At 47.0% G+C, this 15824-nt stretch overlaps 1 protein-coding gene across 2 annotated transcripts in view; it reads right to left on the minus strand.

Annotated features, from left to right (window-relative positions):
* The window catches only part of LHFPL4 (LHFPL tetraspan subfamily member 4), a 42714-nt gene extending 36280 nt beyond the window's left edge, over nucleotides 1-6434 (minus strand). For both annotated transcript variants that reach the window (XM_064361963.1, XM_012471367.3), the window contains exon 1: nucleotides 6029-6434. In XM_064361963.1, the coding sequence (XP_064218033.1) occupies nucleotides 6029-6434 (406 nt within the window). The remainder of the gene's footprint in view (nucleotides 1-6028) is intronic.
* Between the last annotated feature and the right edge of the window lie 9390 nt (nucleotides 6435-15824).

The raw sequence follows: 15824 nt of genomic DNA on the forward strand, positions 1-15824 counted from the left end.
TTGATTCAGGTGATTAAGTTGTGGGGTAAGTTTTTTGTTTGTTTGTTTGTTTTGGGTTTTGTGTTTTTGAAACAAGGTCTCACTCTGTCACTCAGGCTAGAGTGCAGTGGCACAATCATGGCTCAATGCAGCCTTGACCTCTCTGGGCTCAGTGACCCTCTCACCTCAGCCTCCTGAGTAGCTGGGAATACAGGAATGTGCCACAACGCTCAGCTAGTTTTTGTATGATTTTGTAGAGACGGAGTTTCACCATGTTGCCCAGGCTGATCTGAAACTCCTGGGCTCAACTGATCAGCCCACCTCAGCCTCTCAAAGTGCTAGGCTTACACGTGAGTGCCACTGTGCCCAGCTTGGGGTAATTTGTTATGCAGCTATAGATAATTAATACGCTATTTATATTTTTTTTAAAAACATGTTTGCATTTGCTTGCATATTTAAGAAATTTTTTGGAAAGGGTACTCAAACTGGTAATGGAGTTGTCTCTGGGAGAAACAGGTGGGGGTGAGGATGTAAAGGAGACTTATGTCTGCCTGTGTGCCCTTTTTGCCTTCCAAATTTTGTCTTGTGTACATGTATTACTTTTCCAAAAATTCAAAAGTCTGGAAAAAATAAAAATAAAAACCTTCAAAAATGAACTGCTATCTACAAATAAAGTCAGGTCAGGCATGGTGGCTCATGCCTGTAATCCCAGCACTTTGGGATACTAAGGTAGCCACCTGAGGTCAGGAGTTCAAGACCAGCCTGGCAAACATGGTGAAACCCCATCTCTACTAAAAATACAAAAATTAGCTAGGTATGGTGGCAGGCACCTGTAATCCCAGCTACTCACAAGGCTGAAGCAGGAAAATTGCTTGAACCCAGGAGGTAGAGGTTGCAGTGAGCTGAGATCACAGCACTGCACTCCGGACCAGGCGATAGAGTCAGACTCTGTCTCAAAACAAACAAAAACAAAGTCTGAACTTCTTACCATGACTTAGAAGGTCTCTACAGTCCAGCTCCAGCCCACTTCCCCAGTCTCAACTCTTACCTTTCCTGGCCTAGTTCCTTAGAGTCCCCAGACACAGTAGCTATTCTCACCTCTATGCCTTTGATCATCCTCTTCCTCTTTCCTACCCATCCTTTAAGACTCAGCTCAAATGTTAACCTTTTTGGAAAATCTCCCCAGCTGTCCTTAACTATGTTGGAAGTGCCCTCCCTGCCCTCAGAATACCCTGTGCATGAATCTCCCATTTCATGTATTGTACCACATTGTGATGATCTGTGTTTGCTTTCTGCCTCTCCCATCAGACTATGAGCTCTCTGGGAGCAAGGATTCTTACTCAGGATCTCTAGAGGCTAGCACAGTGCCTGACAGACACATGGTGCTGTTAGTAAACGGTTTATGTGAGAAAGAAAAGAAGTGGGGTGGGGAGAGGAAAGCGAGGCAAAAGTAAAGGGAGGGAAGGAAAGGAGAACAGTAGAAGAGAGGAAAGAAAGTAAAACAGCCACTTGAAAGTACTAAAAAGAGAGAGAGGAAGGAAGGGAGAGTTGGGGGAGGAAGAAAGAAATGAGGGAGGAACGGAGGAAAGAGGGAGGGGAGGAGGGAGAGAGGAAGGAAATTCTCTCAATGTGTTTATCAGTTATCATGGACATACAACAAAGACAGTGGAAGAATAAAATCTCAAATCAAATCTGAAACAAGACCCGGGGAAATAGACCAGGCACAGTGGCTCAGGCCTATAATCTCAGCACTTTGGGAGGCTGAGGTGGGAGAATCACTTGAGGCCAAGAGTTGAACAGTCTGGAAAACATAGTGAGATCCTGTCTCTACAAAAAATAAAACAAAGGCTGAGGTGGGCCAATCACTTGAGCTCAGGAGTTCAAGACCAGCCTGGCCAACATGGTGAAACCCCATCTCTACTAAAAAATACAAAAACTAGCCAGAAATGGCTTGAACTCAGGAGGTTGAGGTTGCAGTGAACCAAGATCATGCCACCTCACTCCAGCCTGGGCAACAGAGCAAGACTCCATCTCAAAAATAAATAATGAAATAATTAACCAGGCATGGTGGTGTGTGCCTGTAGTCCTAACTACTGAGGGTTGAGATGGGAGCTTGGTGCTTGTATTGCCCATGCTACCCCTCTTCCACTGCTCACACTTGATGTACCTTTGAGGAAATCGACCTTTCTCCACTATCAGTCCATGTGTGGTTCCAGGGATGGGCATGTAGCTCGGGCCGTAAACAAAGTCACCATGATTAATTAAGAGGTGGACACTTGACCAAACTGGGCTAATCTGCAGCCTCAGCCCTGGAATGTTTGCTGGAATTCTTCTTTTTCCACAGGCATTGCTAAGCTGAAACAATGTAAATTAGAGCTACTAGTAGCCTTATTTGTCACCTTGAAGACAGTAGTGGATTTAAAATGAGCAAACACAGAGGAACCAAGAAATGGAGAGACACAGATTCTTCATGGCGTGATTTGAGCTTCTGGCTCTGTCCATGCCCGAAGCCAAATACTCTTGACTTTCAAATTAAGTGAGCCGATAAACCCTAGCCTCTTTATTTTATTCTAATTTATTTAAGCCAGCTCGAGTTTGGTTTCTGTCATTTGCCACTGAAAGCCTGCTGACTAATATAGTGACCTAACTAAAGAGTATGCTCCCTGAGAGCAGGAATTGCATTGTATAGACTTAAGATCCTTAGAGACAGGGATGATGTCTTATGCATCTCACTATTATAGGACTAAGCATCGGGATGATTACAGAGCGGGTGAAAAACAAACAAAAGAATAAATGTCTTTTTGTATTTTTCCAGTGGCCCCATGCTCTGTACTCAGAAGACCCTAAAATACTTGAATAAAAGTTAACAGGAACAAAATCATATGATAGGCACTTTAATGCTTATCTGACACAAACAAAGCTCTTTGATTCTCCACAGTTCCTCTAAGGATGACTGATTTATCACTTTCTGAATAGAATGATCTTGATGGAAAAGTTGTTCTAGGATCCCCACAGGGCTGAAAGAGATACTTTATTTTTTACTTATTTTGTATTATTTTTCGCAGATATAAACCAAACAAAAAACAGGCTAGTCTCCAACTACTGGCCTCAAGCAATCTTCCCACCTCAGCCTCCCAAAGTGCTGGAATTATAGGCATGAGCCACCATGTCTGACCAGAAGATACTTTATTTTATTTATTTATTTATTTTTGAGACGGAGTTTCACTCTTGTTGCGCAGGCTGGAGTGCAATGGTGCCATCTCAGCTCACCACAACCTCCACCTCCCAGGTTCAAGAGATTCTTCTGCCTCGGCCTCCCAAGTAGCTAGGATTACAGGCATCCGCCACCACGCCTGGCTAATTTTTTTTATTTTTAGTGGAGATGGGGTTTCTCCGTGTTGGTCAGGCTGGTCTTAAACTCCCGACCTCAGGTGATCTGCTCGTCTTAGCCTCCCAAAATGCTGGGATTACAGGCATGAGCCACTGCGCCCAGCCCCCAAGAGATACTTTAAATCAGCTTACCTACCTGCTCCCCATCCCCTACTGGGAAACTGAGATTTAAACTAAAAGGCTTAATTATCACTACACGGTGAGTCACAGATCCAAGTCAGCCAAGAACCCCCATTCCAACACTCTGTAGTCCAGTGCTCTAGCCTCTGTCCTGGTGTCACTTTATTAACCAAAGTGAATCAGTCACTCACCCAGAGAACTCAGAAATCTCTGAACAAAATGGAATAAACTGCTCAACTCTGCCAACTGCCCCCTCAGTCCACATGGGTGGGACAGTAATGCAAGGAAAAGTGTCCTGAGTCAGAAGTCAAGAACCCCCAGTTGTAAAACTAGCTTCCTCCCTTACCAGCTGTGTGACTTCAAGTAAGCCCTTCCCGTCTCTATACTCAGTTTCCTCTCTCTGAAACAGGGGGAGGGGAAGGTGAGATTTGAAGGAGATGATCTGTAAGGTCCCTGAAAATCTATGATTGTATGGGGGTTGTTGGACAATTCATCAAATCTCCAAGATTAAGCCCACACAGATTACAGAGAATTTGAAGGCCAAGAGGTCAGCAACCCATCTGCAGACTCCAAATTAAGGTTGATGAATTGAGGGTTCCAGTTTGCCTTTGTAGGAGAAATAGACTAGAAATATATAATATCACCTCCCTGGGTACCACAGAGAAGTATGGAGCCATATTCCTCACATCCTATAGTTCACCTTTCTCATCCTCTTCAATGATCCTAAAAAATCCACATCTAAATTGAGTTGGGTGAGATGAATTTGAAACAAGTCCATTAGAATGTCCACCTCTGCCTTCTTCAGAGTAGTCCTTTTAGGAGTTTGGGCAATTTTTCCAATGAGGCAGTAATTCCTCCCTGCATTTGTAAAAGTCCTCTTGTGGAAATAGACCAGCTTCATGATTTTATACTCACACCTTGGCTGTCATTCCAAGTGACAGTTATCGATTTGATCACCCATGGTATTCTCTCTACTTGACCTGGAGTGACTTCCATCCATCTCCAAAAGTTACATTCCTCCTTTAAAAGATAGAGGTTTCAGGCCGGGTGCGGTGGTTCACGCCTGTAATCCCAGCACTTTGGGAGGCTGAGGCGGGCAGATCATGAGGTCAGGAGTTTGAGACCAGCCTGGCCAACATGGTTAAACCCCGTCTCTACTAAAAATACAAAAATTAGCCAGGCGTGGGGCATGCATCTGTAGTCCCAGCTACTCAGGAGGCTGAGGCAGAAGAATTGCTTGAACCTGGGAGGCAGAGGTTGTAGTGAACCGAGATTGTGCCACTGCACTCCAGCCTGGGCAACAAGGGAGACTCCATCTCAAAAAAAAAAAAGATAGAGGTTTCTTCTCAATAAAAATATTCAAGTGATTACACCCCATGCTCCAAAGCTAATTCTCTGCAATGCTTTGAGCAACGGAATAATCAGCAAGTGATATAACGCCTCCTCCAGGGGGTCTCTTTTGGAATGGCAGACACTTGTTGAATGTCCTGAGGTGCTTATTTAAAAAAAAAAAAAATCTCTGCTGATGATAATCACATTTCCCCCTTCTCTTTCTCATTCCTGGAAGCCTCCAAACTTTTCCCTTCACCTGCTCTCCTCCCTCACCGCTCCCATCCCCTGGCCCCACTTTCCCCAGACCAACTCTCTTCCCTGCCAGCAATTAGGCAAAAGCCCAAGTTGCTGAGTCTTCAAAATCTGTCTCTGACAGAAAGGTAGGTGGAAGTGGGGGACTCTAATGGATCCTGGAAAACTATCTCAGCATTTCTCATTCCCAAAAGGGCCTTCTCTGGTTCTTAGGGTAAGATGACTGTCTTGGTCAAGCATTTCAGAGGGTCCCAGGGACTCATTCCCATTGGGCATGGCACCAGAACTTTCCTGCCTGGTGCAAAGGTGGGGGTGGGGGATGGAGACCTGCCCTCCAGAGACACATGTTACCCAGTGCTTTCAACCACTCACATCTTAAACATTGGATAAGCACTATAGACAGCCTCTCCCACCCCATCACAGCATTTTAAATGCTACAAAACACTCTTTTGTTTGTCCTTTTGAAATCCTCTCCACTGTTCTACAGATGAGGAAACCGAGCCTCAGAGAAGTAAAGTGAAATACCCAAGTTGATAGTGTCAGCAAGTTAAAAGTCTAAGCCAGAACTCTTGATTCCCCATCTCATGCTTTTTTTCAACATAACAGAAATCGATCATACCTACAGCAACCGCTCATTCAGATAAATATTTCCCCCAAGATAGCCAACAGAGACCCTTAGAGACACTAACATGATGCTAACCCATCAATAAACGCAGTCTGCCCATATCCAAGCATACAGACCCACCTACCCAGTCCTAAGGCTCTGTCCCCTGCCCTAAGGTGTCTCTCTCCAGCACACCCCCTCCCCAGCAGCCACTGAGGGTCCGTCAGCCAAGGAGGTGTGTGTCTTAACAGAGAAGCAGAATCTATCTGACTCCTTCAGGAAGGGGACCTGGCAGGAAGGAGCCCCGTCCTCGGCGCCTGTTCCGGGGGTTCTGCCCATCCCCTCCCCTACCTGCCAAGAGCTGCATCCAGGCGCAGATCTTGTAGACCGTAGCCGTGTTGCAGAAGAAGAAAAGCGCAAAGCAGGTGATGCAGCCGAGGATCAGCACCATGGAGAGCAGCACGAAGAAGGCGGCCGCCTTGAAGGCGCTGGACGGGATGGTGCTGAAGTCGGTGAAGGAGCCCCGGCAGGTGAGCTCGCGGCCCGCCAGCCCGCTGCCCACGCAGTAGTGGAAGAGGCCGAAGTAGCCAGGCTTAGGAGTGCTCACGCTGTCGCCCACCCAGTAGGGCTGGATGAAGACCACCACGTTGATGATGGCGAAGCAGATGGTGAAGATGGCCCACAGCACGCCGATGGCCCGCGAGTTCCGCATGTAGTGCTCGTGGTAGAGCTTGGAGGCTTCCTGCGAGGGCAGCATGGTGCCCGGGGGCGGGGCCGGCGGCGGCGGCGGCTAGCTGGGGCCGCCGGCCCGGGACGGAGCGCCGGGCTGCCGGGCAGGAGCTGGGGACGCACGCGAGAAGCCGCCCTGAGTCAAGGAACCCGCGAGGGCGGGGCCTGGGGCAGAGCTGGGGGCGTCTGGGAGCTGATATGAGAGAGAGGAGGGGGTCATGAGAGTGTTGGGGCGGTGTCTAGGGGGACTGGCAAAGGTCTCCTACTGGGGGGCCTAGGAAGGGGCCATGAAAAAGTTGGGGGGCTCCTGGGATGGGGATATGAGACCTGAAAGTGAGGGGGAGGTGCTTGAAAGTGGTCATGGGGGAGTTGGGGAGGGGATTTGGGAGCTGGTATTAGGAGAGTAGGAGGGGACGAGGTGGGGGGGGAGGTGGAATGGAGGCTGGAGACTGGCATTGGAGGATTAGCAGAGGGGCTGAATTTGAGGAGCTCCGAAGGGAATTTGGGGGCTGGTATTAAGGGGTAGAAGGAGGTCTGGTATTGGGTGTCTAGGAAGGGACTACGAGGCGGTGGTGGGCGCTTCTAGGATAGGGAAAGAGGGAATTTGAGAGGCTGGGACTGGGTGATTGGGAAGATGATATGGGGGCTGGGACGGGGAATGGGGGCTGGTATGGGGGGGTCTAAGAGGGCAAAGTGGCAAAATTAGGATACGGCTAGAGGGGAGTCGGAGGCTGGGACTGCTGGACACGGGGCGAGGTGGGGGGGTGTCCTCAGAAGCCAGGGCTGGAGGTAGGCTGGAGCGAGCCTAGGATTGGCGGGCCAGGATTGGGGAGAGGGGCTTTCCAGGCCAAAGGGACTGAAGACCGGGGCTGGCGGGCAGCAGGGCCCGCGAGGGGCGGGCGGTGTGCAGGGGCTGTCCCCGGGGGACTGGGGAGCGGCCGGGCCCAAGTAGGGCCGGGGTTGGGGGGGGCGGCTGCCCCGCGCCCAGGCCGGACGCGCGCGAAGCTGCGGCCGGGGGGAGAGGGTGCGGGAGACCAACCTGGGCCCGGTCGGGGGCAGCGGATCCGGGACTGGCACGGCCTAGGCGCCGCGGCTTGGCGCTCCCAGCAGCGGCTGCCTCGGCCCAGGCGGCGGCCTCTGCGCGGCCTCCATCTTGCTCGGGTTCTCCCCGGGGCGCGCTCCCGCGCCAAGGCGCGCGCTCTCGTGCACCAGCGCGGCCCGGCGGAGGCTCGCTCCCGCGCGGGCGTGCGGGACGAAGCGGGGCGGAACCGGGGAAGGGTGCTCCTGGTTCTGCATTTGGAGGGAAGAGTGGCCACGATCCCCGGGGTCCCCCAGCCGGGGCAGCAAGCACCCCTCCACAGTAGGGTCCCCTGATGTGGGGGACTCCCTTCTTCCATCCTGAGCTGAGGTGCTGTGAGGCCCCACAAAGCCCACGGGAGTGGGGGAAGGGCTGGAGGGGGTATTATTCGATAGGATTTGAACTGGATCTCTTGCTCCCAATTACCTCCCCTACAGCCTAGCACAGTGCCTGAAGTTACACCTTATTACGAGCACCTTATTACGCTTTCAGTCCTTTGGGTCTTGGAGGCGTTGAAGGTTCCCAGAGTCTCCTAGGAAATTGCTAACACCCCTGGGAGAGGGAACCCCCTAAACTGCTAGCAGCCCACGCCTGCGATGGGGATTCGTTGGCCACCAGGGCAAGGAGCTGAGCATGGGGACCCAGAGTGAGTACTAGGGGAGAGGAGAGAAAGGGGCTGGGACATTTTGGGTTTTCCTCCCTACACTCTCCCCTGCCCCCAGCCCAGCGCCTGACATGAAGTAGGCACACCATAAAGATATATTAAAGAACAAAGCATCAAAGGCCAGGCACAGGATTAGGCCACAGAACACCCCAGGGACACGCCAACGGAGACAGCATGGGTCATTTCTTTCCCAGCTGGAAAATAGTCTTTGGCTTAGGACCTGTCAAGATGATGTGGGTTGGAACCCAGACAAACTGAGACTAACACTGTCTCTGTGACCCTGCACTACCACTCTCTCTAAACCTGTTTCCTCATCTGTAAAGTGGACGGATATATAAGTGGGGTGAGGTGGCAAAAAGTAATCCATGTTAGCAGGTCTCAAACACTGGACCCCATACACAGGTCGATCTAAAAACATCTATCTGGAGCTGGGAACAGTGTCTCGTGCCTGTCATCCAAGCTACTAGGGAGGGTAAGGTGAGGGAACTGCTTGAGGCCAGAAGTTCAAGGCTGCTATGGGCTATGATCATGCCACTGCACTCTAGCTTGGGCTACAGAGACGAACCTCGTCTCTAAAAGAAATAATAAAATACAACAAGAAATGAATTTCTATCTGCAAAAAAAAAAATCATGTAAGATTGCCAGTTGTCTTTTCCCCAGTGGGGAAGTAAAACTGCTCTTTTTGATTTGAGATTATGTATTTCCTGCTTTCTTAGCTCAAAAAAATCCACTTATTTTAAGAAATAGTGGTGATAGTTAATGGGAGGTTTTTAAACTGTCTTTATTTGGCAAAATAAAAATAGGTAGCCTATTTCAATCCCAAATTTTATTAAAGTTATGGATCCATAAAATCCCACAATTTGAAGACCTTGGAACCATGTGAATTAGTCTCATTCAGCGCCTGAACATGAGGTGCTCAATAAATTTTGGTTGCCCCTTCTATTTGGCTTCTTGAAAGGCAACCTGGCTGTTTCCTGAGAACCCTGCGATCCTGGAATCATGAGCTAAAGGGTCTGTGGAGAGCGTTTCATTCTATACGTTCTCCCACTTTACAGATGGGGAACAGAGGTCAAAGAAGGGGGTTGACTTGTCCAGAGAGGTAGACAGATCCTGCTGTCAGGTCTCTAAGTCCAAACCTGGCCATTATAGCCTTGGTGACCTGCACATACACCTCCTAATGGTCTCTAGGAGCCAGAAAGTCTGAAGTAACCGGATGGCCACAAAGAGAAGTGAAATGACTGGTTTCTGCCTCAACTGATTGCTCACCCCCTGCAACATTCAATCATTGTTCCTGCTCAACCTTGCAAAATTTCCCCCCAGACATTACGTTTCTCAAGTCCCCCAGCCCTGTAACTGAACCCTTCCCACTGCTTGCAACCAATAACCCCCACCCTTATGTTTGTAATAGATAACCTGTTTGTAATAGATAATAACCTTGTGACCATGCATCCTGTGATGCCCTTCCCCTCCCTAAAATAGACAACCACCTTTAACTGACCATTTTGCCCCAACCTATAAACCAGTTCCTATTCCTACACCCCTCGCCTAACTCCTTTCTTGGACTTGTCCTGCTTGCACCTAAGCGCTAAATAAAATGGCCTCATTGTCCACAATTCTGAAGCCTGCTTGGTGGTCTCTTTACACGAACAATGTGCCTAACACCTGCCAGTCAGACTGATAGACCTGATTCATTAATTTATTTAATCATCCAATAAATGTGTGAGTTCCCTGTGATGTGCCACGCACAGTTACCAGACTAAGCACTGGGGAGAAGGTGGTCAGTGAAACAGGGATGGTCCCTGCCTGTGAGCTCTCATGGAGCTCACAGCTTCACAGAAGACAGAAGGTGATGGGAGCAAGGAGCAGGGAAGTGGCCATCGTTAAAGAGCATCTCAGAGTCCTCTCTGGGCTCCTCTTGGTTTGGGTCCTGTCTTGAGTATACCAGGTCATTTATTACTCTTTACTCCTTACTCTGCCTGAATTATTGCCTTATTGTCTAGCCTGCTGAGCCAAGCTAAGCAGTCCTGGGGAAAAAATCATAAAAATCCACTTACTACTTCCCCTCAAGGCGAGAAGTGAGAGTTCTTGCTAAGATGGACCCCCTAGTTCCTCTGTGGCTGCTCTGCAGAGCAAAGACACCCTGTAGAGGTCTGCCCACCACCCACTCGTTTCTGACAACAGTGCTTTTTCTTTGAAGAAACTTCTTTCTCCACACTTGATCCCTTAGTGGGTCTCTCTCTTTTTCTCTCTCTCTCTGTCACACACACACACATGCACACACACACAACATATGCACACAATATTCCACTCCAGAGGGGGCAAATGACCAGGCCTGGACAATGAGAAAATTCCACTGTCCTGGACGCAGTGACTGGTTCGTGAGTGGGCCCATAACCCAGGTCAAAGAGTTGAGAATAACATCCAGCTCATGAGTTGCAGTTTACAGAAAAGAGGTATTCACTTTCTATTGAATGTGTTGAGCTGAGGGAATTGTGAGCTGAAGCTAGTGGAGACAGAGCTTCAACAGAGAACTTGTCTAAAAATAAGGTCTACATAAAGGAAAGCTATGAAATGGAGAAGGAGGCCAGGCATGGTGGCTCATACCTGTAATCCCAGCATTTTGGGAGGCCGAGGCAGCAGACCACTTGAGGTCAGGAGTTTAAGACCAGCCTGGCCAACATGGCAAAACCCTGTCTCTACTAAAAATACAAAAATTAGCCAGGCGTGGTGGCAGATGCCTGTAATTCCAGCTACTTCGGAGGCTGAGGCAGGAGAATCCCTTCAACCCGGGAGGCAGAGGTTGCAGTGAGCTGACATCCTGCTACTGTACTCCATCCTGGGCAATGGAACGCAACTCCTCTCAAAAAAAAAAAAAAAAAAAGAAAGAAAGAAAGAAAGAAGAAGAAGAAGAAAGAAATGGAGAGAGAGCATTCAGGTAACACAGTCTGAGCACTTGGATCCATCTGTGCCTGAAAATCTACTTCCGAATTGTTTTTTTAAGGTTATCCAATAAACCAATTTTTGCTTAAGCTAGTTTGAGTTAGTGTTTTAATAACTTCCAATCAAAATAACTAACCTCAATAATTTACCTACATTCTTCCGAAAAAGGTAGGGGCATTATTTATCCCATATACCACTTTTATAGAAAAGTGCCTGAGCCAGGCCGGGTGGCTCATGCCTGTAATCCCAGCACTTTGGGAGGCCAAGGTGGGTGAATCACCTGAGGTCAGGAGTTGGAGATCAACCTGGCCAAAATGGTGAAACCCCGTCTCTACTAAAAATACAGAAGTCAGCTGGGTGTGGTGGCGTGCACCTGTAATCCCAGCTACTCAGGAGGCTAAGGCAAGAGAATCGCCTGAACCCAGGGGGCAGAGCTTGCAGTGAGTTCAGATTGCACCATTGCACTCCAGCCTGGGCGACAACAGTGAAACTCTGTGAAAGAAAGAAAGAGAAAGAGAGAAAGAAAGGAAAGAAAGGAGGGAGGGAGGGAGGAAGAAAAGTGCCTGGATGAGTGAGCTACTCCTGATAGATTAAAAGTAAAAGACCTGAATTTGAAGCCTATCTCTGTCACATGTTAACTGTGTACAGGATGACGATGCTACTCCTCAGAGCATTGTTTTCTTCATTTATCAAGTGGAGAAGAAAGTACTTCCTTCCCACAGATGTTGTGAGGATTAAAAGAGATAATGGATAGGAAAAGAACTTTGTAAACTGAAAGAGGCTATAAATACAAGTGATTATCATTAAAGTTTAATAACATGTGACTTGTCCGAAGAGTAGAAATAGCAGTAGTATTGGAAATGCACTTTCTGAGCCTTAAGAAGCTGGGACAGGACGTGTTCTCATTTTAAAGACTAAACTTGGAGCAGTTACAGAAAGAAAATTTGAGAGCTCTCTACGGGAAGAACATCTTATCGACCCTAGGGAGGGGCCAGACCATAACGGAAGACTCATGAGATTCAGATGGGGACTGTAGCTCTTAAGCAAGGATGATGCTGGACTGTATTTGGATGAGAAGAGAAGCCCTGGGCACTTTTTGCCAATATCCCGCTAAGGAATGATTTGCAGCTTGCTGGTAGCTCTTACTGCATTCTAGGTCCCCTGTTCATTGTCTTACCTGTATCACCTCATTTAATCTTCACAGTAACCCTATGAGGTAGTGTTCTGGCAGAATTCATATGTTAAAGTCCAATTGCCCAATACCTTAGAATGTGACTGTTACATGTATAGTGTTGGTTACAAACACAAGCACCGGCATCAGACCATCTGAGTTCAAGTGTCATTTCTGCACATTACTAACTGCTTTTAAGTCTCAGTTTTCTCATCTTTAAAGTGAGGGAGATAACAATAGTAGTGTCTTCTTCCAAAATTTTTCAAGATTGAATAAGATATTGTGCACGCAAAGTGCTGAGCACTTGAAAAACATTCAAAAGCTATTTGCTGTTAATATTGTATATCTAGAAAGTGATAGTTCCAGGAATGAAACTTGGGTTTGTTTTCATCCACACCTCATGCATGCATTCCTTACATCAATCTTTAAGTTCCTAAGCCCCTAAGGATAGGAATTAGAGCTATAAAGTCAGATAAATAGGTATTTGTATTCTAACCCTGATACCTAAGAGCTTGTGTGAATTTGGCTTTTTTTGTTGTTGTTCTTTAAAAAAAAAAAAAAAGTATGACTCTATGGAGTACAGTCCAGGTGTGGTGGCTCACACCTGTAATTCCAGCACTTTGGGAGGCCGAGGTAGGTGGATCATTTGAGGTCAGGGGTTCAAGACCAGCCTGACCAACATTGTGAAACTCCATCTCTACTAAAAAATACAAAAAAATTTAGCCAGGCATGGTGGTGCGCACCTGTAATCCCAGCTACTCAGGAGGCTAAGGCATGATAATCGCTTGAACCCGGAGGCAGAGGTTGTGGTGAGCTGAGATCACACCACTCCACTCCACTCCAGCCTAGGCAACACAGTGAGACTCCATCTCAAATAAATAAGTGTATGGAGTACAAGTGCAATTTGTTTCATGCATCGATTGTGTTGTGTGTTGTGGTAAAGTCAGGGTTTTTAGGGTCTTCCTCACCCAAATAATGTGCATTGTATCCATTAAGTAATTTCTCATTATCCTCCCCACACCCCTCACCCTTCTGACTTTCCATTGTCTATTATTCCACTTGTATGAGTTTTAAAAAATTATCTGAACCTCATTTTTCTAACTTATAACATTGAACCTACAACTGCTTAACCTTACATGGTAAAATACATAAGGTGCTGGTCACACAGTAGATGCTCAGTTAACATTAGCACAGAGGATTTTATCTTCTGTGGGAGGTTAGGTCCTAAAGACAAATGCAATTGGGGAGGTGTATGGTATAAATTATCCTGGAAAAATTCCTTAATTGTCCATAAAATAAAATAACCAAGGTTTTACATATATTATCCCATCCTGTACTTCACAGGTGCTAAAGTTGGAGAAAACAGAGAGAAACCAAAGAAAGAAACAAAGAAAGTCTATTTGAAGATGTGAAAACATTCAATGATTCTACCTTTTAAAAAAATCATTATTCCTTTGAAAATATGGGAGAGATGGACAATTCTAAATGATTCATATTTGCCTATAGAATTTGCTCTTCATATGTTCTTAATCTATGAAGTCTACAAAGCATTAATACATAAAATAGATACATTTGTGCTTGTGAAGATAAAGATAAACAGGATAGTCACGTCTTAAGGAATCAGCCTTTAAATTAAATGTGTGTATGAAGCCATCATTATATGCTGAAATGGAAAACCTGTAGGATTCGTCTATTGTTGTAATTTTTTAAAACAGAGACAGGGCATCGCTATATTGCCCAGGGCCTTGAAGATATTTTTTTCCCAAACTCCTGGGCTAAAGAGATCCTCCTATTATGAGGTCAAGAGATTAAGACCATCCTGGCCAACATGGTGAAACCCTGTCTCTACTAAAAATACAAAAATTAGCTAGGTGTGGTGGTGCGCACCTGTAGTTCCAGCTGCACATGAGGCTGAGGTAGGAGAATAGCTTGAACCTGGGAGGCAGAGGTTGCAGTGAGCGGAGATTGAGCCATTGCACACCAGCCTGGGCCACAGAGCGACTCCGTCTCAAAAAAAAAAAAAAAGGAGATCCTCCTGCCTCAGCTTCCCAAGTGTTGGGATTACAGGCATAAGTCTCCACGCCTGGCTGGATTTCTTCTACTCAGCACTCTCTCCTTTTTTTCTGATAACAACCCCTCCTGCCCTTTTGGGGTCATTTGCAGGAGATGTGTGTTTCAGTTCAGCCAGTCATACTGCCCTGCCCACCTGGCTTTAATGCTTTGCCTCAGGATGGACAACTGAGCCCATCCTAATCAATCAGCATCTTCCCTGGGGGTAGAGGAATGTGAGAGAGAGAGAGAGAGAGAGAGAGACAGAGAGAGAGAGAGGCTCAGTTCTTCATTCCTTGAATCATAAATCGTAAAGATGCTACCTTTAAGTTGCAGATGGTCATGTCCACAATCCCATGGCAGAGCCTGAGAGAATAAGGTCAACATGTGCTCAGAAGGTAGATGGACAGATGGAAGATTTTTTTAAAAAATTTTTGAGATGGGGTCTTACTGTGTTGTCCAGGCTGGTCTTGGACTCCTGGGCTCAAGCAATCCTCCCACCTCATCCTCCTGAGCAGTTGGAATTATAGGTGCAAGCCACTGTGCCCAGGTGATGGAGAGATTCTTAATGCTGTTTCAGATCCTGTGGTCAAAACTGTACTTGGCTTTCCAAAATTACACCTGCCTTTCCATGATTTGCTTAGATCTCTCTTTTAATTTGAAACCTCCCTTTCAAATAATAGTTTGAGGCCGGGCGCGGTGGCTCACACCTGTAATCCCAGCACTTTGGGAGGCCAAGGCGGGCGGATCATGAGGTCAAGAGATCAAGACCATGGTGAAACCCCGTCTCTACTAAAAAATACAAAAATTAGCTGGGCATGGTGGCACGCGCCTGTAGTCCCAGCTACTTGGGAGGCTGAGGCAGGAGAATTGCTTGAACCTGGGAGGCGGAGGTTGCAGTGAGCCAAGATCGTGCCACTGCACTCCAGCCTGGCACCTGGCGACACAGTGAGACTCTGTCTCAAAAAAATTAAGTAAAATAAATAATAATAATGGTTTGAATTAGCTTTCCAGGTCCCGTTCCTGGCAGTCCTCGATAGCGCTGTATCTTTCTCCTTCCTCTCTCAATCCCACACATTATCTCATGCTCTTTGACTTGGGGATCAAGTCATTTATTTCTTCAACCACAAACCAAGGAGAGAGGCATTAGAAGAAATACAGTTTGCCAACTCCTGAAATTCTAGCCTCCAGAACTGTGAGAAAATTAATTTCTGGCCTGTAATTCCAGCACTAGCCTAACCAACATGGTGAAACCCCGCCTCTACTAAAAATACAAAATTTAGCCCAGTGTAGTGGCACATGCCTGTAGTCCCAGCTACTCAGAAGGCTGAGGCAGGAGAATCACTTGAACCCAGGAGGTGGAGGCTGCAGTTAGCAAAGACCATGCCATTGTACTCCAGCCTGGCAACAGAATGAGACTCCATTTCAAAAAAAAATGTTTTTTTATTTCAAAAGAAAAAAATTGCAATCAGGTATTCAACTTTGTTAGTGAGGCCTAAAGGAGAAGAGTACTTTT

The sequence above is a fragment of the Aotus nancymaae genome, unplaced genomic scaffold, assembly GCF_030222135.1.
Source record: "Aotus nancymaae isolate 86718 unplaced genomic scaffold, 86718_ANA_hifiasm-v0.15.2.pri h1tg000046l, whole genome shotgun sequence".
Taxonomy (NCBI): domain Eukaryota; kingdom Metazoa; phylum Chordata; class Mammalia; order Primates; family Aotidae; genus Aotus; species Aotus nancymaae.